Below are 23,298 nucleotides of genomic sequence, written 5' to 3' on the forward strand. Positions count from 1 at the left end.
CATTTAAAATAAACTTTGAATAAAAATGCCCAGTTAACTAAATTACAAAGTTTATACTTATTCACTGTCAATGGTCTACATAAAAACAATCTTTAAAATTCTGTAAAAACCTAGAGACTAAACACAGTATCGGTATACCCGCCAACTCTCACGCATTGGGCGTGAGACTCACGCGATCACCCCAAAGAAAAAATAGAAAATGCGTGAGATTTTTGCCCCAATTTCCACAATTTTATATATACTATCATTAATACATCAATTGCCCCAAAACCAAATCTCACGCATTGCCCCACTCTTGGGTTGGCAGGTCTGAACTGTATCGGTCACATTCATAAGAGGAATAGTGCATTGCATCATATGTTTGGCTTCCATGAATGCGTTCAGGGCTAAGCCGACAGACTGGTTGTAAAAACTGCAGTGCAATGTATTTATCAAACATTGAGCTATAAGATCTTGGAATCGTTTTAGTATATTTACAAAGTTACAACAGAGTGGAAACAGCACATATATAAACAAAATAGATCACTCTATTCCTACTTACACACTCATAATCGGGTTGATAATTAATTGAACAACAATAATATTGCACCTGTACATATAAGGCATCAAATTCCATAGTCCGTTTGCATATTTACTGCTCGATCACTCAAATAGACATTCAGTCTGTACAAAGTATCCTTCACAATAGAAACAGAGCAGCTATGGACCACAGTGTAGAGCACATGTGAACGTTTAAACTCAATAGCAGTTTCTGATAGTCAGATACAATAGCATACTACCTGAACCATTACTTGCAAGTACCTACAATGACCATAATGGTCATGCATAAGAGCCAGGTGACAAAACTAAATTAAAATAGCCTATTATGTACACATAATACGCAATGCTGGAGATCTGAAGCCTGAATGTCTCGGAACTGACTAACCCACAACGCAGGAAGGTTTAAAACTTAATTGAAAAGCATAAATCAGCTGCATTTACCGGTAATTAATCTCTGCTTGCTGCCAAGCAGCTTTGAGCCTTATTTCATGCGAGAGAAGCCTACCAATAAGCAGTGAGCAAATATAAAAGTGTTAACTTGAAGCAGTACACTCAGGGCAGGCCCAAATGCTCTCCTCGGGAATTGATTTGAGGCCGACACAAAAGGTATGGTAGCCTCTATCACAATTATCGCAAACTATCATCTTGTCCTGCAAGTACAACAATGAGATGTTGTTGGAAAAACAAAGTGATCAAACTTTCATCACACATAATAAAGTCATTTATACAACTACAGCGACGTGCAAAATAAACAGAAATTTTTTGTTCATTGAACAAATTTCTCAAACTTATTTATAATTTGTTGTTCTCGTCACTGTTACAAGTAAACAAACATAAATTATATACCACTAGATTCAAAATTTTGTCAAGATTCACAATATTCTATCAAATAATCTGTAGGATGCACTCAAATTAGATTAGATGCAGTGTCTCAATGAACCATTGTAATAAAAATAATTGGATCACATATCACTAGGTTTCATGAGATGATTTCTCGTTTCTAAAATTTATAGATATAAATTCTTTATTTCCACAATCTAGTCGTGTAGGCAATGGTAGGAGTAAAAAGGAGCAAATAAAAATGTATGTGCTGCGATCATATCTGTACAGATTGTTATTTTCACCCTTTCCATTAAAAAATGAAATGTTCATAATTTTGCCAGCATAATCATTCAAAAACATAATTCTACAGCTACTTGGTTTACATATTTGAAATCAGGACAAAATGAAGATTAATTTAATATATAATTTATTGCTGTTGACTAAATTCACAATGAGTAACATTGTTATAAATGAGAATTTCAGTTTTCCAACAAAAGGGTCAAGTTTATTTCACACACCACTGTAAATAAAACTATATCAGTTATGATTATGATTGGAAAACTCCACTGCTTGCAAATGCCATCATGTCATACTCTGCTCATATGATTGTAAGTATATTGTCCCTACTAGGCACAGATGTAAATACTAAAAGTCGTCTTTAATCCACACGAATAAGCTTAAATTGCAAACGGCCTCTGGCAATAATCTTAAACATATTATTACTAGCTGCATTAACAATCTTACACCTAATATCCTTTTTCTTTAAAGAGAAAGGTATTCGTTAAAAGCTGCCGTATATGTCAAACCATTAAATTGATTTTATTGACTAAAGGTTGCCCTGTTTTGTTTTATGATTATTGTATGAAATATTTAGCACATTACTGTTTGAGATGAAATTACTGCCAATAAAGTAGTAAACAATTTTATCAAAAATCTCAGTGCTATGGTCATCTCTGAGCCGAGGCTAAACGCTCCTTTAGTATCCTCAAAAACAATAGTTGTGAGGTATTAACTACTCATCATTAAACTGTAGAAAGGCCGATTCACCACTTGTAGCTGATAAATAAAAAAATATTACAAATTAATTGTTTTCGAGTGAAAAAACTAAAGTAATAAAGCATAAGGATATTTGCAAGGAAAACATCACATAGGAAATCAATACACAAACGCTGTTCTAAAAGGAAAAAAGGGCTAGTCATTAGTATTTAACAAAAAAATGCTTGAATGCTATTACCTCTAGCGCTATAAACTTTCTGTTGAGACAATCTGCATCATGAAAACCTTTACCAATATAAGTAGCTGCTTCTATCAATTTATACTCATCTACCTACTCTAGACAGCCTCATGTCTAGGCAAGTGTACACGTAGATATGCAGGCATCCATTGCGACCTCTTTTAGACATCCATTATAACCCTTCATTACCTCTTTGCTATCAGAAGCTATTTTTACCATAAGAAACATCTACTGTCTGTAGCCGATTAAAGTCAAACTAAACGGAAAAGCACGTACCTCATTTCCAGGATCGGAGCATTTGACGCACACCTTGCACTCCATACACATCCAATTATATTTAAGAACCACGGCTAACATCTCATCTGTCAGCTCACAACACGTTGGGTGGGCTGGTAAAAAAAGCAATAGCATGAAACAGACTAGGAAGACTTACCCATGGAGCTCATTCTAACTTAAAGAACTTCAAAGAATATATGAGGTGTGTTAGTTTCTGCATAAATTTTCTATTCTTTAATAGCTAAATAGTATATTTACTTAGGCAAATATTCTACAGAATACTAGTATATCTGTGTTATTGCATATAACCATGTTCTATTGAACATCCTGTCATCATTCTATAGAATATCACTTCGTGAATCAAAAAAATTAATCTTGCTACAAAGTGTAAAAAGATTTACTGACTTCAGTAGAGAAACAGATGCCAATAGATGTATTTTCAGAGAGATTACATACCATCAACTAGATACATACATTCAGCACACGACCTTAACAAAATCATCACTGATTGTGAGTATGCGTCAACCTTACCTATTACTATGAAACTAACATGACATGATGAAACAACCCCTTCCCAACATCGTGTCAAGGTGACCTTATTAAGTAAGTGTGTGGAGATTCATTAATGATACGAGTTATTTTTAAAAAGTTGAGCAAAGCAGAGCTTTTGAAAAATTTGTTTCGCATGAACTGCCAAGCAGTATTTAACAAATCGGGACAAGGCGGCTGAACAGACTACATAAGCAGACATCTTTTTCATCTTAATCAGAACTTATAATATTAAAAATTAATTATTAAATTAAAATATTTTAAGTTCTCACGGATCAAAACAACATAAAGTAGCACTACCAAACCAATCAATACCAAACCAATAAAGTAGCACACTAAACTAGTTATATAATTTATGCCTTGAAAGCTTTGGGTAATGGTTTACTATAGTTATTGAAGCCCTTTTAATCTGTCAACGATTTTAGAAAGTTCTACAAGAATAATGGGTGGAAATCATCTATTGCAAGCTCGAGACTTACATTCTCGATGACACTCAGTGCATCGAAGACATTTCTCGGCATTACCGCTCTTGTTTTCTTGTCGACCACAGAGAGCGCATGTGCCGTCTATTAATACTGCTGCATTCCTCTTACCGCCAGCTATGGTACCTGCCAGTTGTGTCGGATTGCCAGCTATGGTACCTGCCAGTTGTGTCGGATTGGCGGCTAGAAGCGTTGGGTTGAGATCCTAGCAAGAAGGATAACAAATAAAACCAGAGTCTCCAGTACAGGTCAGTTAAACACACTAATAGTAGAATTTGCTGACAATATTTACTATAATAAGAGCTGTTTCCATTCGTCGGAAGCCACAGCAACAGCGTTTGCAAAAAAAGTTACCTCCCATGGAAATTGAACTCGGACACTCTGTTATACAGACTGGCACACTAACCATTATGCTACTCAGCCACCTTACCACTTCACGGGATAATCATGCCATACTGATTGCAGATTACAATCACTCTGGGTGCACAGGTTGTCAAGTGTACTAGTATAGAATAACAGAAAAAGATATAAATCTTTACTATGATAAAAAGCGTGTCCAAAGACACAGATACGGGTTGGAAAAAGATTCCATCATGCGAAATTCGAACTGAGGACAATCGGCTTACCAGCCTGCTAATCTACCACCTGCACTAATTATTAACCTTTATGAATTTTAGAATAATTGTGCACATAGTTATTCTTTGCGCTTTATTGGCACAGCTGATGATCTCTCACTGCACACTAGACCGTCAGGGTACTCGTGTTGATAAATTATCTGTGAACACTTCGAAATGCTAAACACTGAGTCGGTGAAAGTAGAATGTTAGTTGGTAACAACAAAGCAAGCTAGCTTGAGATTAAAAACCTACCTTTAATTCAAGCGGATGGCTGATTGAGAAATCTTAGACTAACCTACCACTGCAGGTCTTGACAGTGGCAGTGATAAATATAAAGACAGTAATCTTAGCTAGAGACCTAAACTGTGTAGGGTGCTGACACTTGCTGGCATTAGACGAAGTTTAAACTAACAGCGAATATAATGATAAAAACAGGGCTGAAACTGATGCTCAATAAAAATGTGTTAATGTGTTAACTATTTTAAGGCACTTCCATTGTTATTTTACAAAAAAGTGAGTTTGTTGCATAGTTGTCAAATATATACATGTATTCAAAGCTGTTAAAGTTGTCGTGTTTGACAACCTGTGTTGTTGTGTCTTACACCTGGTGTCATTTCATGACTGCACCAGGTGTAAGGTCTGATTTTACTGCTTTTTGACCGGTGAGCGTCTAGTCGCTGCTTGAAGCCCATATAAAAATGAGGCGTTACAAAGCATATCGTTGTGGAGCACGCTGCTTCTTTGCACGCTACGAAGCAAAGCGAAGTAAACGTTACAATTACTGCTTCGTCATGGCGATAGAGCAGCAGCCTGCACCAAAACATTACAAAAATATTTTTGATTAATGTCAGTATAAATAGTGGCGAAATCTTAGTTTTAAATTATGACAGCTATTATATTCATATTATTTATAACAAAAAACTGATGCTTCTATGAGTTTCACTAATTTCGACTATTTAAGCTAATTATGTTTTGCATCTTCGACGTTAAGAAAAAAACAGCTTCCATGTTTTAATTAAACCAAAATATTGAAAACAGCAAAGCAGTCTTATAATTTATTTAAATATTTGTACCAGATTCTAATTCTAAATTGTACCAGAAAGAACGATATTCATGTGACACATTTGTTCCCGACTCTCTGAGACACTCCATGTAAAGGAACTGACAAGCCTAGAAGAAGCAATGGCTCAATCGCACATCTAAAGACTTGGTTGGTAAACAATAGTCGCCTTCCTTTACAAAAGTACCTTGTACCTGAAGTATATTACAGAAAACATTTAAACTTTACTAGGTGCAACTTAAATGCCATGCGCTAAGATGCATCAAATATCACCTGCTCATTTTCTTCCTCGAAAGGCGGTAGAGGCATGTAGGAGTTGTGTATCCTTAGTGGCGGCTCATAAAGAGCTGTTTTGACAGGAAGGTACTTGAGTTCATCACTGGTGTACCTGTAAAAATGATGTAAGCATTTACGTGCTGCCATGCTAAAGCTGATGCAATAGAATTTGCGGTTGGTAGACTCGTCAAATGGAATTGTTAGACAACTAAACATACTTGCTATAGGCATCGGAGTACTGCCCCCTGAGCAGTGCAACAGGGTAGACTGAGGGCTGAGTTAGTTCAGGTGGGAGAGGTCTCTTCCTGTTCATAGGATAGTGGACAATCTACAGAAACAGTTGAACACGGTGGACACACACACAATATGGCAGGAATCAGCATCGTTACCTATTTTTCATGAAAATATACTTCATGCATTGCAATTGTTAAATTTAATAAAATTCAATAGTTCACATCATTCTATTTTCATATAGTTTCACAGTTCATTATTATATTACATGCACTACTAAATTTTGAAGTACCATATATAATGTATACCCATTATGTTATGTATATGAAATTATTTTATTATATTTTTATATCATAAAAATAGTTTAAAGTTGTTTCAAACACATAGTATTGAGAAGACCAACCAAGGACTGGCTATTATTAAACATTGACTGGGAGACAGCAAAGGCTGAGCTCAATGATGTCAGGCATGCAGACTGCTGAAGGGTCATACTAGACTAGTAGTTTTACTTATAATATTAATGCTAACGTGTTCACTTGTTGTTACAAATTTTAATATTGTTTTCGGAATTTTCATTAGTTTGTTGAAGCGGGCTTAAGGGTCATTAGCAAAGGTTCTTCCAAAAGCTAGTAACCAACCGAAGTAGGGATGTCATAGTAGTGTTTCCTTTCTTCTCGTCTCTCTCTTGCCAGCATCGCATTGTAGTTAGCCGCTGACCTCACTGCCTTCTCCATAAGCTTCTTCATGTCCATCTTACTAACTGCAGTCTAGAAGAAAGGAACGCGGTTATAGTGTTAGTCTTATCTATTGCGATAGAGAGAATAGAAGAGAAAGAGTGAAAGAAAGAGTAAAGAGAAAAAGTGGTTTTCATTTTAAAGAGAAAGCAAGAAGAAAAGGATGAGAAATAATAGAATATGAATAGCTGACCAAGTTTAAGCAAAAGACAAGAAGACAGGCTAACTGGCTCACCTGTACAGGAGCTGTCGTGTTCTGCAACTCCTGTAAGTCTTGGTGCTTCTTTGCTAGCCTCTGCTCCTCCCTATTCTGTAAAACCTTTGCATACTCCTGTAACAACATAGCATTATCAATGGTTTGTTGTTCTAGTCAATAAAAACGATACAATAATCTATTTCATTGATGGCCTTTTTTGTAACATTTGCCAAGCACTTATCAGTAAATTTTATTCTAATATCCTGCGTAAATGATAAGGTGACAGCACTTTTTATTTTAACTCAATTGTGCACCTTTCATGGTACACATATATACAATAGCTTACATTCAGGGTCTAGAGGGAGTTCTTTACAGGGCTGTAAGTCTATATCTACATAATTATATAAATCTCAAAGTCTATGTGTAGTTTAGTTTGTCCAGCTATAGCTATTAAAATGAAAAACTGTATAGCAGACGATTTGATCTCGGAACCTTCCATTCACCTACCCGACACCTTACTAATTAATCCACACAAGCTTGATAAATTCCCTCGGCAATATATGTCGCTACATGGGAGCAAATATGTTACTGTTTTCTGTCACAACGCAATGTGATGGCGTAACGTCATGAGAAGTGGTAGCTTTTATTAGTAAGCTTACTCAAGTTATCCATTGGCAATGTGCATGGCTAATAGCAAGTGGCAGGCAACTCTCATTACCTCTCTTTGTTTATAAGCTGTTTTTTAATACCCGGGCAACGCCGGGCATCCAGCAAGCATATATACATATACAGTATAAATACATATACAATATATATATATACATATACAGTATAAATACATATACAATATATATATATATATATAATTGCACATTATTGCAAAAAAGCAAACAACTACCCACATCGAAGTAATTGCCTAGACTATAATATAATTTACTTACTGTAAACAAGCAAACCACACAAATGTCAGAAACCTACATAGGACTTCGCTCAACAGACTTCAAAACTAGATGCGCTAATCACAGGTTATCATTTAACCAGAAGCAAACAAAATCAAACATAACTAAGCAAGGGCATATGGAAATTACATAAAAGACAATTCTGTAGAGCATAATGTAAACAAGAAAATAATAGCTGTATATTAATTATACAGCTATTATATGTATATATATAGATATACGGTATATATATATGTATATACTGTATAAATATATGTATATATTTATTTTTCTTTCTAAAAATATATTTTTCAAAAAAGATTTTTTGTCTAAGTATTTAACAAGAGAAACAAAACTGTTGGTTCACATAAGCATGCATGTATGCAGGTTTATACCTAACATATGCTTGAAAAGCGCATTCAACTTGCTAGAATAACAACCGGAACTTCTCAACGTGATCAAGAGGAGACAACTCTTAACATAAAAATACTCACCTCATATTTATCTGGATAATCCTGGAGCATCAGGTCAGATATTTCTTCGCTCTTCAACGCCGTTAGCCCTAAGAGAAACAAAAGAGCCAAGTTGTTACTCCGCTATAACAGACATCTGACAGTTTCATGACAAGACATGGCTCCTCAGAACTGTACTACTACAGCTTTCCTTAATTCAAATAAATTTTGTGCCGATTGCTGATTGATTCGTCTCTCATAAACTAGGCTATCAATTGAAAAATACAAGCAGATGTCAGACAGAAAGCATGTTGTTGTCAGCTACAAGGACTTATGATAAAAGCTAGTTTGGCTGAACTGTTTGTACGACTAATTACCATGACAACAATTATTAGCAGCATTCAGATTTACGGTGAGATTCTACCAAATAAAAACTTTAAACGAGACATTTTCTTGTCTCACCACTTCATAGCTACAGTAGTTCCTAGATACAAGTGATTCCGTGAAACCTTTTTTTCACATGCATGCCTACGCAGTATATTTTATGAAGGTTTTTATAACATCATGCATCAAATTTCGTCAAGCAATCACATATTAGTTCATCAGTGCATGAAAGACGCAGCAATGATGTTAAAGATATAATTTAGGAACGTCTTAATGCCCGTAATAAACAATTTAGGTATTGCTATGTAACTAGCAAGGTAATGACCTATAGCATGTTGTACAATGTTATTTCTCGTCTTGTATTTCAGGATAAAGAACCAATGAGAAACTGCATTAAGTAAAAGGCCAACAATGAAATGAAACCGCCACCCGAATGAAATGAAACCGCCACCCGAATGAAATGAAACCGCCACCCGAATGAAATGCAGCCGCGACCCAAATGAAATGAAACCGCCACCCGCTCTATAAATATGAAGTTTATAGCGTACTACCAATTGCTGTGTCTATGTTAGCTGACTACAATCTTTATTATAAAAAAGCATTGTCCATCTGTCTGCCATAACTTATAACTCTAAATGTAAAAAGAATGTAGCCTCAAAACACACAAAAATAACAAAGTACGCAGTATCAGGCGCTACTGGGTGGTAAGAAACTAGTCAAAAAGCAACAGGCGGTGCAAGAGTCAGGAACACCCAAAGTAATTAGAAAACGTATAGTATACGCGCGGAGACAAACCATTAGACTGAACATTCAATAAAAAGCCTTTCAATTGCTGGTTACTTTAACATACGCCAGTAGAAACATTATTGAGAAACCATCTAAAATGCAAGGCATAACAGTGGAATGCTGTTTTATTAAGATATACTGTGTGATAGCCTGTGATCATAAAGATACGTAAGAAAATAGCAAAGCATTTGAGAGCTATCTCACCTAAATCACACTGCATTTCTGTTACTGCTCCACAACCAGTGAGATAATTCCTCTCCTCTATGTCAATCTGTCTTCTCTCTAGATCTAATATAAAAGCAACCGTGATCTGTATTTCTGCTTATACAATGATACTAATCCAACCAAATTACAGCAAGTATTTTCTATACTGGTAGTACATTGTAAAATCATTAAATTGTACAGCTGTAGATCTCCTCTACTGATTACAGTGTACAGCTGTAGATATACTCTACTCATCTCAGTGTACACCTTTAGATATACTCTGCTCATTATGCAAGATAATTGTACTGCAGCAGTGACACATTTAAATGTGTAATGATATTTTTATCTAGCGCTGACTATAGAACAGTTTAATAATCTAAAATCATAAACAGAACAAAACCACAACCTTTTATCTACTGTCATGATCTTGGTTTGGGGTTTCACTCTACAAAATGTGTTTCCATTGTTTCTAGATATTGAAGTAGTACCTTCTCCAGCAGGCATGTCTATGTATTTAAAAGTAGAATAAAGAAAGACGAACACCATAATCCATAGAATGACCGCATTAAGTGTATTCTGTAATAACCAAGGTCTGATATCTTTAAATATGCAAAGGAAAAGCTAGTAACCAGTATATAACTAACCAGGGTATTTTCTTCTGAACGATTTAACATCGAGAAAAGCAGAGACCTGCTCTTGCAACATCCAGTATTCAGCATTGTTGTCATCTATCGGCCAGCTGTACTCGAAGAGGGCCTCAGCACCGACCCCTAGCGGAAGACTGCCAACCAGAAATAACCACAGGCTCAATAAAAGACATTGCAGTAATTGGTTATCTGAAGGCAGTGAGAAGTCTGGTAAGAGCGATGTAGCTGCTTAGCTATATAGCCTAACTTCTTCGAAAACAAAAGCTACCCTTCTAGAGATTACGATGACTGTCACAATAATGACAAGCATATAAAACACAGATACATGTACATGGGGAAAGGTCTAGTCAGCAAGGAGTTCATGGTTAATCTGTATTGAAATAATGAAAATAAATTTTGGTGCATTTGAAGATATTTTAAATCACTACTAATTTATTTTTATCTAAATTCATATTAAATCTCAAAGCTTTAATATACCGATAAAACTTATACAAGCTTTACACAAAAATGAAGTTGAAATGAAGCCTAAAGCATCGCAAACAACTAAAACCTCAAATATAGAAATAGAACTTTGTTATAGTCAATGATTTTGATAAAAATCTTAGAAAAATTGTCTTATTTGTTGGCATTCAATTAATCAATTTTTATCAGCAATTTGCAATAAACTTTGAAATTGCAGTGATTTTACATCAATCTGAGTCAAACCTTGCTCACTGCCTGCCAACTGCGCTAAGTACCTCGATTAGCCAAACCATTGCTCGCACGAAGCTTCAATGATTTTACACAAATATTTCTTGGCATGTAAAGTACTCTTCTTGATGAGAATACAAAATTCAATTCCGATTCAATTTAAAAAAGCTATTTAAAGTAAAATTGATTGTTATACATGCAGCTAACGACGATAATGAAGTAATCCTTAATTTATTATTTTTATTCAGTTATTTTTTTTTAATTAAGTAACAGCCAAAGCTTAAACAAAATGAGTCAGCTAACAAAAGTAATGAATACGAAATTTTTAAATGGGATACAAGTATAAATGTAGCAAATTGTCTGCAAAAGAATAGATCCAGTTCGCCGCAGAAAGTGTGCTTACGAGTACTGAGACATCTGGTATAAACACGAGATTATAGTAGCTTAGTAGATTAAAGTGATTTGAAATTAAACACAAGAACCGGCATACTGATAGACTGTAATAACTCTGATGTTGGTGTTAGACAGAATTCCATAGATTGTTTCGCCTTTATAGAATTAAATGCGATTGATTGCGCAACTGCGCAAAAATAGCAGTTTTGCTGAAAAATCACTAATGGTGATCGTGTTAGAGAGCTCTGTGAGCATTCCCCAAATGACTATGAAATAATCACAGCTCATCAAATCATACTACATGTATCTACTAATGAATAAATAAATGGACTTGTGACAGTGCTCTGATAACTTGAACGATCTGATAACTCGAACACTTTCGCTCGGTCCCGTGAAGTTCGAGTTATCCATGTTTGACTGTACTTTGATTAGCAGACAATAGTTTGACTACTACTATACTGTGTTAGAAACTATTGGAATTAGTAGAGTTACAGCTGGTTAGGTCATGAGACACGATTACCACTTTCATGTTTATGACAGTCTAACACTGTCTGATTCATAAAACTAAGCAAACAAGGCGAGTACCTTTGAAGCATCAATCGACTATTTGTCACTCGGGTGCGTTTTTGAGGAGAACTGGCATTACCATCCAAGGTAGGACCTGATTGACAACTGTCTTCATCTGTGACAATCGGAGGTGTGACAAAACTTTCTGGCTTTTGATCAAGACACTGAGAGTCCTCTTGGTCTTCAGCATCCGGTGCATCTGCAACTTCCGGTGCATTTGCAACTTCCGGTGCATCTGCAACTTCCGGTGCATCTGCAACTTTCGGTGCATCTGCAACTTCCGGTGCATCTGCAACTTCCGGTGCATCTGCAACTTCCGGTGCATCTGCAACTTCCGGTGCATCTGCAACTTCCGGTGCCAGAGACTCTTTAGAGGTAATACAACTCGCTGTGACTGTTACTTGTGCAGCAGCCGGACTCGAGTTGCCATCATCACTATATGCAAAATCAGTGGCACTGTCTCCACTAGGCGCTAAACTCATTGTTTGCTTAGCTGGTTCTACAACATCTGCTGAGACATTTTCAAGATCACTCGATGCCGTTGATGCCTCAGGCGCATCACGAGCTACTTGTTCTTCGATCTCTTGACATTTTACTGCTTGAGCATCAGTGTTGATGCCATCTTCAGCATGAAGACTCTGCTGATTTCCAACAAACTCTGGTTCTTCTTGCATGACACTTGTAGTCGACTCATCTAATCTTGTTACCGGTTCAGATTGAGTAGGAGTTTCAGCTACAAGTAAATAAACTCTGTTCTTACTGTAGAAGGACAATACATGCACAATGATAACTCTAGGTAAAGTAGTATACTGTAACTAACACAATAGTTTCTCCCTTCTCGGTCTCTCGATACTTCCCTCCGTCTCTGTTTTTTCCATCTCCCTCTTACACTTTTTCCTCTCCCTTTTTTCCCATTTTCCTCCTCCTTACTTTGCCTCACTCGCATTCCTTCTCTAACCTTTCTCTATCCCCTGTCCTACTTTCCCTTTTTCTCCCTCTTTTTTCTTTACTTTTTTCTCCGTTTCTATCCTTCTCCCCTCCTGTCTCTCCCTCTTCCATTTCCATCCCCTCTTTTCCCTCTCTTTTTCTCTCTTTCCCATTTATTCCCTCTCTCTTCCTCCTTTCCTTCCCTCTCTCTCTCTCTCTCTCTCTCTCTCTCTCTCTTTCCCTCACTTGTATCTCTCTTTCTTTTTTCTCGACCTCATTCTCCTTTCTTTCTGCCAATCTCCCTCCAACCCTTCCCACATTATCTTACACTCTAGCCTCCTCTTTTTATCTAGCTTTCTTTTTTTTAAGCAAAAACTCCCTATTGACCAATGACTTCCTTACGTAGAATACGAATACTTACCCATTGAAGCGATGCTTGTCAGTTATCAGGCTCTGAAAAATCAACAATTTGTCTCATTCCATTGTAAATAAATCAAAAAATAACATACTCTATTTGTATTTAAAATTCTTGCGTGCCCAGATTGAACTTTTAGAATGTGGTTCTAAATGAGCATAAAACTGGTAACGAGCTATCACGCTAAAGTTCAATTTTGTTCTCAAAAGCAAACAGGCACATTACGTAAACTGATCATCATGGATTAAGCATACGTGTCATGGAGAATACATCTACTGGTAAGAATAAAGATAAAACTTTATCAGCTTATTCGCCTACTCCTGTACAAGTAAGTAGAAGAGTCATGTGACGAATCAAGTTCTCGAAAGTCACTTACTATCAAAAACCTAGCAGTTGTACTGGTGTAAAACAGTACATCAATGTAATCTTAGATACAGAATTCCGATTAACACTACTACACAACAAGTATACAAATTGCACCTAGTTTTTTCAAACAACCACAATCAAATAGAAAAGAGTACCCTGTTCGTAAATAAAAATTTTCTTCTTTTATTTCCACTTGCATCTAATATATGCAATGCGTGGACTCTAGCACTAAGCAATGTTTTTCCCAATACTTTGTTATGAATAAGGATAATGAAAAAGATGAAGCACAGTTTACAAGAAATTTTTACTTTATGAATTCGTATGAAATCTACATGCATGATTTTAATAGGTAGTCTAGGTTAACAATAAAAATTAATTCAGTGTGCCTGTATTTAGTTATAACTTAAACATAATTATAACTTATGAACATTGATATGTATCATTGGAGAAGAACCCAGTAACAGAATACCAAAATAATAGCTTGTGCAAAAAATCACCATCAGCCTGAACGGCTTTAAAAAACTTTAATCAAAGAAACAAATTTTTTCTACTTCAAAACGGATTAAGCTACAGAACTTCAATATACATCAAATTCTGCCCATCATTTATATACATCAATTCATAAAGCAGTAACTCCAACCCCGTTACGGCACCCAAATGCAAGACTTATATCTAAGGCCCATTTGTACAAGAACAATAGAAAACAACATGATTCAAGGAGGGTTGGCAATTGCTTGCTAGGAAAAACAAGAGACAAAGCTCCTTTTGCATGTAATTGCTTGTGCTTCTTTCAGATTCTAAGTACATGTACAGCAAACTAAGTGAAATTATATGTCACACATCTTAAGCTCACTGCTTAACTACACTGGACTTTTACTTTAACTGCTAATCTATACACAGTATATAAATCTAAGTGGTTGTTGGTTTATTTGTCATACATCCAGTTATCAGAACAAAAAAGCACTTTGCAATTTGTTTTGCTGGAATTTAACTCGAAAACATGGGTTTTGCAAACAGGCACTAAGCACTACACTACCTGCCATACTGTAGAATAATTGTGAACATACATGTACTTATTATACCTGTCAATCTTAATGGCGCAGAGGTCTGCCAGTGTACTAGAACAAAACACTTGCCAAGACTTCCCAAAATGCTATAAATATATGTGTATAAACTTTCTTAAATTATACGACACAGAAATGAACAAACACCTTCATTTAAAAGTTAGAATGGTAAATGTTGTATATGTTGATTAAAAACAAAGTTTTTGTGCAAAAACCTTTTTATTACCCATGCTATGTTGGGCATTTATCTAGAATGGTACATTATATGACCAAAACTGTTTTTATTGCACCAAATATTTTTATAACACTAATTAAAAAATGGTGATGATCATTCCATTAGAATATTTTGGTAACTCGCTTGAACTACAACATTCAAACTGCATATTACCTGCTTGCCTACATTATTTGTATCGCTGTTCTTGAATAACTCAATACCATAATCTCAATTATAGTCAGTAATCATTAATGACAATATCTTTTGTTATTGATTAAGTTGGATCTGACATTAGACTACAAGCTTCCACTTTCTTTTATTGCACTTTGGACAAACAGGTGATGCCAAGTCAAAAATAGATTTATCATCTCATCTGGCTTCAAGTCTAATAAATATACAAATGCTGAACTTGAAGACTTGTAGTTAATGCCTAAATTTAGAACTCATACACCGCTAAATACTTCGTGTTACTTCCGCCAATTGTTATAAAAAGGTGTAGTATCTCCTTGTTTTCACTCAAGCAGTTTTAATAAAGCCTGCAATTGGTGTTTGGCTTTCAAATAATTGTTAGTCTTACAGCATATTTAAATATTATAACCGTTCCTACTGGATGCTAACAAATGCTTTAATTCTATGAAGACATTGAATAAAACCATAGTTGCTACAGAGAAACATCAATATTCCAGCGTGACCTGTAAGAAAGTACCTTCTAGTTTCAGTTTGTGAAATTAATTAAATTAACCAATTAAATTATTCAGCCACAAGTTATTCAGTGCTATAACTAAAGAAGCAGATTTTTATGATGAAATCTACTTGAAATCTACATATCTTACATATTCTAATTAATACCTTTTGGAAAAACATGTTTACCCACATCCTATTTACTGCACTTTAAATAGACCTTTTACACCACCATCACACAAATAAGTTACGAAATATCAAATGACTGTGTTTTAAGATGCTAAGTAAACATGAAATGGTATGCAATAATATCCAAACCTACTTCAAATTTTTTCTCTAGTTTTCTCAATAGGAGTTTATGAATATACATATATATTTGTAATACATAAGTAAGCTTCCTTGCTCATTCCTATCACTTTTTCCTTCTCAACTTTTTTTAGCCAAGCCAATGTTATCACGATTTTGTTTTATAGAAGATATCATTTTTCTCTATCCAATAAAACATTGCTGGTATGGGATATAGGACTTTTAAAATGTACAACATGTATTTCTACAACTCCAAGTTTTGAACTTGAAAACCTTTGAAACAAAACTTCGATCAAAAATTAAAATAAATTTTCTTTGGTGAATGTTCTTAAATCTATTGAGTAGTTCCATTATTCCTGTTGGTAGTTTCATTGACCTCTTCAATCAACTTTATGCATCAATCATGCAAACTAAAATATTGTGATATTTGCGAAGCTCAGTTTCCCAAATCGCCATAAGCATCCAGCTATTATCGGAATAGCCCTGTAAAGGAGAAGCCACCTTGCCTGGAAAGCCAATGGACTAACACCCAGCACTTGCTATACAAGCAACTGTGCTCCTGTGTTTGGGGAGAGAAGAAATCCTAGTGAGAGACTAAAGTGTCAGCAAACCGTAAAGAACTACACCACAACAAAAAAACAACAGGGCGATAACATTGATTTTAACCTCTGCACAGCTGGTGCATTATAGGTCTATCCAAAAATAAATAGATTTTTTGGCAAAATTTCAAAACAGTAATTTCATTAAAATAATGCTTCACATATGAAGTATACATACCAAACCCTAAAATAGGAAATAATTGTGGGGGTAGTGCTCCTCTATCATGTTTTAATAGTTTGCTAAAGTTAGTGTATATGCACAAAATACTTTATGACCATAATGGCAAGATAGAGATGCTTGTACATGGTATACATATTAGGCCTACTCTGAACACAAATATCTAATTGTAATGGATTTCGCAATGGCTTTGCTGCCCGCTAATGCATAAATTGGTATTGCAGTGCACTGATCTATTGGTGTGGGGCTCTTTTATAAGTTGGCATGTTTTGAGTAACAATGGTGACAGGAAACATCAATAAGTTTCTACTACACTTGTATTATTAGTTCAAAATTGGTAGTAATTTGTCTTCAATGCTGACTTTATACACTGTACCTTTAACTAATTTCAGTTTTGCTCAAAGTTGCACATATTTCCAAAATTTGCGTCACCGCTGTTACACTGTCACCATTGTTACACCCCTCAACTCATCTAACTATAGTATTAATTTGAGTGAATTTCACATTTAACAGTAATTTGTGGTGTTGTTGATGTTCTCATTTATGAGTTACTCATTATCATATTGTAAATTTAAGCCATCGTGGGAACTTAACAAGCTTCTTTTAGCAAGTTAGCAAACGATTGCTACCTTACAAATGTATTACTAAGACTTGCGACTTCGATATTGAGAATGGTTCAAAATTTAATCAAATCTACTCATGGAAGTAACTTGTAACAAGTGCTTGAAACAGAATATTGTTAGGTGGAAAGTCTGCTGGTCATTTCTGATTTCAACCTGGGTAACACAATATCTGCAGAGCAGATGCGTAAATATCGTAAAAAATATGTCAATATTCAAAACAATAGACTTAGCATTTGACTGCCCTAGTCAAAATCAAGAGTAGAACAAAATAAAGAGCTCAACTTACAGAAGATCATTTGGAGGAAACTCGAGAGAAAGCAAGAATTAGAGTTAAGCAATACAGAGATCGGGAAAAAACTTTTGAAAGTAAAATTACCAGGTATGTACATTTTATTTTTTTCTTCAAAAAACTTAATGGTTTACTACATCTGCGTACATTATGGATGTTTTAAGTTAATGTTTCATGTATTTTGTAAAAAAAGTTATTAAAGTTTATATTCACTTTTGTAGCAACCACTTCCCAATTTGGCAACCCACAATCTGAAGATAAAGCTGTAAAAAGATTGATCGAGCACTTCTAAACGGCCCAAGCAAAGGTCGTCAGACCGTCCATAAACTGGCAATGACAGTTAGACTATCATTGTCAGAAGATGGCAATAGAGATGAGAAAAGATAAAATGAAACAAAGATATAGAAAAGTAAAAGTATGCCATTGGAAAGTTTTAACTTTTACATAGATCCTGATGACCATGCAATTAGTGATCCAGAAAGTGAGTGCAATTCCGAACCCATCAAACAACTAGCAAGCACATTGAAAGAAGATGATTTTGTGCTAACATTGCTGCCTGGGAAAAAAACCTCTAGGCGTTATGTAGGAGTGGTAAACAATGTAGATGCCCTCAAAGCTAAAGTGCAGTTTTTTAAAAAGTGAAGCCAAAAAACACTTCAGTTGTTAATACAAAAAATATAGCATGGGTAGAATTTCATCACATAGCCAAGTCACTGTCTTGTCCTACTTTCTCTAAAAGAGGTCAGTAATGTTTTACAGAAGATTTAGAGCATGCAGAATGCTCTAAAACATTTCTTTAGTACCTTCTCACAATTACATGATCAATATTCTTTTTTTCATTTTACGTTATTTAAGCTTAATCATGTTTGTCATGTATTATAACTATTATATTATTACATTTTATACTTTGAAACCAATAAAAAATATTTCAAGTTAAGGCTTGTCTATATATATCGTAATCATTAGCTTTAATACCATTATTGATCTCATTAAAGCGAACTTAAATACTTATAAGTTTACTGAATATAAGAAGCGTAACGGTGGTGACAATCAAATGTAACAGCGGTGACATGCTTACAAGCAGGTAGTTAGCAACTACCATCTAATATCTGGATAACTTTTAGTGGATATGTCAGCAAGCTTCTTTAAAATAAGACAAATAAGTTTTTATAATTGTGCTTCCCAACAAATCAGAGAGTTTTAAGGATAAGCAACTAGCTCTTCAAAATGCATAGTTCTCTGATGTAACGCGAGTGACATACTAACTAAAAAATTTCTCTGTAAAAATTAACCTCAGTGTGACATATTATACGTCATTCGAAAGAGCTCGTTGAGCTCTAAGAGAATATCTGATTTAAAATCATCTTAAATGCAATACCAATATTTTATAACTAAATTTCTGCTCCAATTGTAACAATGGTGATTATGGATAGACCCTTATACATCATGACGTTGCTTGCAACAATTACAGTTGAGCATGAAAGCTAATATTAATTTAGTATAATTATGACAAATTGCACGCAGAACCTACTTGCAAGTAGCTAATCAACGCTGACTTCTAAAATCATATTAAAAAAAACATGACACTGTCTTTTTTTTCAAACCTCAGTCGGTATCGCAACCACTTACACATTCAACTTGTGGCAATCATAGTCAACTATCAAACATTTCTTAAATCACTTTAAATATTTGAATGATATAGGTGAAAAAACAACACGCAACCTTCAACGCTCAAAAGCATGTTCAAACTAAATAAAACGCTAAGATGAAATGGCCAAAGGCTACAACTTCATAAATCGTTCACTTCAGACTCCTAAAAAAGAAAACGTTGCCTTAGTCTTTGTTTTGTAGTTGCGAATTTGTGGCTGGCATAGAAAGACTCGAAGGAAACAAAGCTTTCAACACGATTCGCTGCATAGAGGTTTTTCATTTCAAGCTGACAAACTTCGACTACGCTTCAATTGGACAAATGGTAAATACTGCTATTTTGATTCGTCGATTAAAAAACTTGCGTAAATTTAGCCGATTGACAAGAAAAGACAACTCCATTCTCGGTCAAAACTTCTATTATTGGTTACACAGAAGAGATTGGTCTGGCTTTATTAATCCCTACTCTTTGTTTACAACCCGCTCGCTTTAAACGCGCACGGTTTCTCTACTGCAGGACATGTCAAGGAGTATGGAAGTGTTCAGGCAACTTAGGCATCTGTCTCTGCTACTCTTAGCTCTTATAACATTGTCTCAAGCAGCTGGAGTAGATTCATTTTTTCCATTTGGGCTTGGTCTAGATGAAAGTCTGCCTATCGGGGATAACAGCACTTCAAACCAGATCAACTTGGATATTCCTATTGTGTTTTACACTGAACGAAAAAACTCTGTATGGGTAAGTCTGTTGCATTATCAACATTTCTACTAGTAATGTCCAGTTACATTTGCGTGAAATGAGCTAAGTATTTTGGTAATTTCATTGTAGTCCATTGTATTTAGCATTTGAATTCAAAAACAGTGAAAAACTAAAGTGAAAGGCAGTTTAGTAATCAATAATATTTGATACTTTTTGTTGCCAAAGCAATAATCCATCCCTGTTACGTCTTCCCCTATAAAGGGCAATCATATAAGCTGCCGAAAAGAGGATGAGTGAGAGAAGGAACGAGGATAAGCATATCCTTGTCAGCCTATAGATTTGACAGGCTGTCATATGCAATAGCCCGTATCGTCGTATGTAGTGCAAACACAAATATATTCATTCTGTTTAGCAAATTGCGAATGACAAGTTTTCTGCTATCCATTATTTGATTGTCAATTTAAATTTAGCTAATTAATCGTATGCCAGCAGGTAAAGATCAACTGCACGCTTAGCAGTGATTAAAGCGTAACTAGTAATAAGCAATGCTAATTGCTCTACACTCTACAGTACAAGTAAACATGCACACTTGAGGCCTGCAGATGAACATGTCTGACCTTTGTATTCCCTTTAAGGATGACTTTCCTGCTAACGCCTGTGTTTTCTTGTTTTTAGTAAAATAAGTTAGTGGACAAACCATGGAACAATTTAAAAGATGTTTCTTGCATCATTCAACTTCTGGTTAATTTTCTTCAGCATATCCCTTCCTACAATTAATCTACTGTATCTCAGTATATCCCTTCCTATGATTAATCTATCTCAGCATATCCCTTCCTACAATTAATCTATCTCAGTATCTCCCTACTTATGATTAATCTATCTCAGTATACCCCTTTTTACATGTTAATGTATCTCAGTATATTTCTTTTATATGCCAACACCCTCAGCGCAACTTTAAACAAGTATAGAATCACATACTGCTTTTAAATCTCTAATGTGGCCCCTAAGTTTATTTTGTGACCACAAGGCTATTTGAGCTCTAAATAGGTACTCTTTTGGAATGGTTGTCAAGATGAGCTGTCAGGGTTTTGTGATACATTCTTATTACAAGTAAATAGCTACATGCGCTATTATGTTTCTGTTGGTAACATAATTGTCACTTCTCTAACTGCCATCAGCATCTGTTTTAAGCATAGCATGGCATTCTATAGTATCTGGAAGAGATTTATTGCTCTTAGTAACGATTGTAGGCAACCACATGCTAAGTGCAAACTCAGGTATCAAATTTGTTATCTTACGCCTGATTCACTGCGAACTAGCCTCTACTCAGACAGCTTTATCAAACGCTTTACGTTGTAATTACTTGTTGCAAGGGTTTAGGGTTCAAAGGCTAGATTTTTATGACAGCCGTATTATGTTGTGGTCTCCCTTAGCACTTAATTATTACTTCCCTAGTGATGCTAAAGACAAGGATCCCTTTGTGCATGCACTCAGACGGTCATCTGAGTATAAATAGTTTGCTTGATAGGCGTCTCAGAACCCAGCCATGTGTTCCCATTTAGAGCCATATCCTATTTCAAGAATGGCAATTGAGTGAAGGTGTCCTGACATGGCCATTGAGTTCATGCGCCCTGAAATTTTAAGAATCACTACCTATTTGGGAAAAAATGATTTTTCTTTCCAATAGTTAGCTTTTGAAAAGAATTGGGGAGTTTTTAGATTTCCTACTCATCTCTTAGAGGGATTCCCGTGACAATAAAGAAACATATTATGGAATGGGGTTTATGAGTGCTGTAGAATGGGTCCTATGTGAGTGCTATGGGTTCTATACAATACTCACAAGTTTTGTGTTATCGTCCACACGCCATTTTCATCTATAATTTGACTTACACTGTGATTACCAGAGCCGTGTTCAAATCGGTAGTATTTCAAATATTAGAATACTCAATTATTTAAAACAAATATTCGTTGTAGTGATTCAAGTCAGTTTTCATTTATTGGATTTTATTTGGTCAAATGCAAAAGTTGTTTGAGGTTTTATTTTAAAAAAAACATCGTGATTTAGGTTTACGTTTTGATAAATTTATGTACATTTTTAGTGGATGTTTTTATATATTTTTAAGCAGCAGAAGCGTTGATAAGAAAATGAATCAGAAAATTTTTGACAGTAGTCTTAGGAAAGCTGTTGGTTAATTTAATCATTGGATGTCTTCATCGTTTGCTAATTTGGACACTTTTTTACATATATAATAGCGTACATTTTTACTTTTTTTTAAATATATGATAGTTTTTGGTTAATTTGGAATTCACGGCTACTTGATGGAATAAAATAATATTGATAGTAAAAGTAGTCTCTAAAGATATGTAATTGTCATATAATAACCCAGATCTATGTCCAAATCAGTGGTGATTTGAATATTCGAATACTCAAATCTTTGAAGCAAAATTCTTTTTAGTGAGTGGAGACAGTTTTCCTTCAATTTGAACAAATGCAAAAGTGATTTGGAATCTGAAAAAAGCGAAATGAAGTGGTTTAAAATTTGGATTTAATAAAAAATTGATTTATTAACTGAAATTTTCTGGTGCGGTCTGTTGGAGGAAAACTGATCGGGTAGAAAACAAATATGTTATCCAAAGCATTTTAGTCTCCATGAAGTTACCATCAAAGGCAGTTTTAAAGGGATAATTTTTTGGTTAACTTGCAGCAATGTCATCAATAACGACTATTACCAGTGACAATAAAAAATTATACATGCATACGCAGAGGTTATCCATAAACAGAGCTCAGACTTTGAGCTCTTGGTTAGACTAGCCACATTCTTATCTACCCTAGGACATTTATGTATTCGCCTCATCTAACTTTTGCGTTTTTGCGGAGTCATCCTCTCGCGAAAATTTCATGTGCGAAACTAAACTATCATAACGAACGAGCGAAATTAAATAGCTTTGGTCATTGATAGTCCAAGAAAACAAATGGCAGCAAGCGATCAAATTCTATTATCAATCTCACCCACACCACTCTACCTGTGCGGTTCACAATTACAAAATAGTCCCAAATTGAAATTTTTTTTATCGGTAAACTGAACCTGAGGAATCTAATTATGTTTGTTCCACTGCATTTATTTTCACATCACTATATTTTCACACTCATCAGAGCTGCGAAATTAAGTTGCAGCGAAATTTTACTCTGTATACTACTCACGAAACTAAATAC

General features: G+C 35.1%; 1 protein-coding gene across 1 annotated transcript; it reads right to left on the reverse strand.

Annotated features, from left to right (window-relative positions):
• Positions 1-451: 451 nt before the first annotated feature.
• LOC137396440 (PHD finger protein 10-like) lies at positions 452-13,459 on the reverse strand. Its single transcript, XM_068082723.1, has 12 exons — positions 13,427-13,459; positions 12,097-12,811; positions 10,426-10,562; positions 9,782-9,865; positions 8,450-8,517; positions 7,057-7,152; positions 6,726-6,854; positions 6,075-6,184; positions 5,854-5,968; positions 3,901-4,108; positions 2,873-2,985; positions 452-1,190 (listed from the first exon to the last, which is right to left on the reverse strand). The coding sequence occupies exons 1-12, from the start codon at positions 13,428-13,430 to the stop codon at positions 1,074-1,076; spliced, it is 1,896 nt and encodes a 631-aa protein (XP_067938824.1). The 5' UTR covers positions 13,431-13,459; the 3' UTR covers positions 452-1,073.
• Between the last annotated feature and the right edge of the window lie 9,839 nt (positions 13,460-23,298).

Source organism: Watersipora subatra, chromosome 5, assembly GCF_963576615.1.
Source record: "Watersipora subatra chromosome 5, tzWatSuba1.1, whole genome shotgun sequence".
Lineage (NCBI taxonomy): Eukaryota > Metazoa > Bryozoa > Gymnolaemata > Cheilostomatida > Watersiporidae > Watersipora > Watersipora subatra.